Source organism: Oryzias melastigma, linkage group LG15 (genome assembly GCF_002922805.2).
Source record: "Oryzias melastigma strain HK-1 linkage group LG15, ASM292280v2, whole genome shotgun sequence".
Taxonomy (NCBI): Eukaryota; Metazoa; Chordata; class Actinopteri; order Beloniformes; family Adrianichthyidae; genus Oryzias; species Oryzias melastigma.
Genome location: NC_050526.1, coordinates 928,785 through 930,270, shown reverse-complemented (window position 1 = coordinate 930,270; position 1,486 = coordinate 928,785). Strand labels below are relative to the sequence as shown.

Below are 1,486 nucleotides of genomic sequence, written 5' to 3'. Positions count from 1 at the left end.
ACGTATTTCCGCAGGAAATGCAATTTCTCTAGTCTTTTTTTATACTTACCCTCAGTAAAACATCTGTGAGGTATGTAATTTATATAATTTGGCAAGTTTTACTAAAAAGGGCAAAATACACAAAAATAATTGAATAATTGAACAAAACAAAACCCTGTGGAATGGTGTCAACATAAAAAACATTTAAAATGTCAATTTTCTGCCCCTTCTTCTGTCTCTCCTCATTCTTGACTTTATCTTCTTTTGATTTCCTTTGATTCTGTTCTTTTTCCTGTTTCGTTTTCCTTCCTGCACTGTTGGAAGCTGTTTCGAAGGATTTTAAGGACTGCTGAGTTATCAACATTCCTATTGGCATTGCTTCTGAGATTGACTAACACGGTAGTTGTTTAGAAATAGATTAAATAGATTTTACATTGATAATAGATAAAAATAGATTTGAAAAAATAACATAATAGTGGTGACAAATGTTGTATTTTGTGGTACAACCACCAAATTTGGTACATACAGTATGTGCTTTAAATCCCCCTTTTCAGAAAAACACGTTTGACACCAGAAAAAAAAAATCCAAAATGACTGCCATTTATACAGATGACAGCCAATTACTATTAATATATATATATATATATTACATACACATTATATATATTTTAAAATCTTGGATTTTCTCGTGCATGTTTTTCTAAAAAAATGGATAATAGATAGATAGATAGATAGATAGATAGATAGATAGATAGATAGATAGATAGATAGATAGATAGATAGATAGATAGATAGATAGATAGTCCATAAAAACATATATAACATAATGAGGTACATCAATAAAAAATTTGGTGCTTGTACCACAAAACGTTCAATTATTTTAATAACCGGTTCCCTTACTTACATCAAATAAATGTACATTTTGAAAAACACACAAAAAATTGTATTCGAATAAACCACCTTAAATTTATCTCATCTCATGACAGAAATTCATTGGTTTGTGATCCAATAGAAACATTTATAAAACATGGACAGATACATACTTTTAGCAAACCTCCTTAAACAGTAATTCAACAGTTTAAATACTTTTTCATTTTTTTCTTAGAGAAGATTTCACTCAAGATTAAAGATGCCGACCAATTGTCACATAAATATTCAATGTCTGTTTGCCCCAGTCTTAGCAAAATGGATCATTCATGCACAAAATGCGGTCTTTAAACTTGAGGGGTGCATACAAAATACTATTATATATATATTTTAACATCTTGGATTTTCTTGTGGTTAACTAGAAATCAGAAGGTACATTCATACCAAATTTGGAGGTTGTACCTCGTGATAATTCTAATAACTGGCTCCACAATAAGCCCCTCCTCTTCGTTCCAGGTTTATGGCGCCGTACAGTTTGGATGTCGTGACCAGCGCCTCTTTCAGCGTGGAAACAGACTGCATAAATAACCCCGATGACCCCGTCAGTGGCGGGCCGTCAGGGCCTGCAAGGCCTTCTCTG

The 1,486-nt window shown here is 32.5% G+C and overlaps 1 protein-coding gene across 2 annotated transcripts in view; it reads left to right on the top strand.

Moving 5' to 3' along the window:
- The window catches only part of LOC112161722 (cytochrome P450 3A30), an 11,940-nt gene that overhangs the window by 5,347 nt on the left and 5,107 nt on the right, over positions 1–1,486 (top strand). The window contains exon 7 of one of the 2 annotated variants that reach the window (XM_024297112.2): positions 1,363–1,440. In XM_024297112.2, coding sequence (XP_024152880.2) covers positions 1,363–1,440 — 78 coding nt within the window. Of the gene's footprint in view, positions 1–1,362; positions 1,442–1,486 lie in introns of both variants that reach the window. The other variant, XM_024297113.2, reaches the window with a different exon arrangement.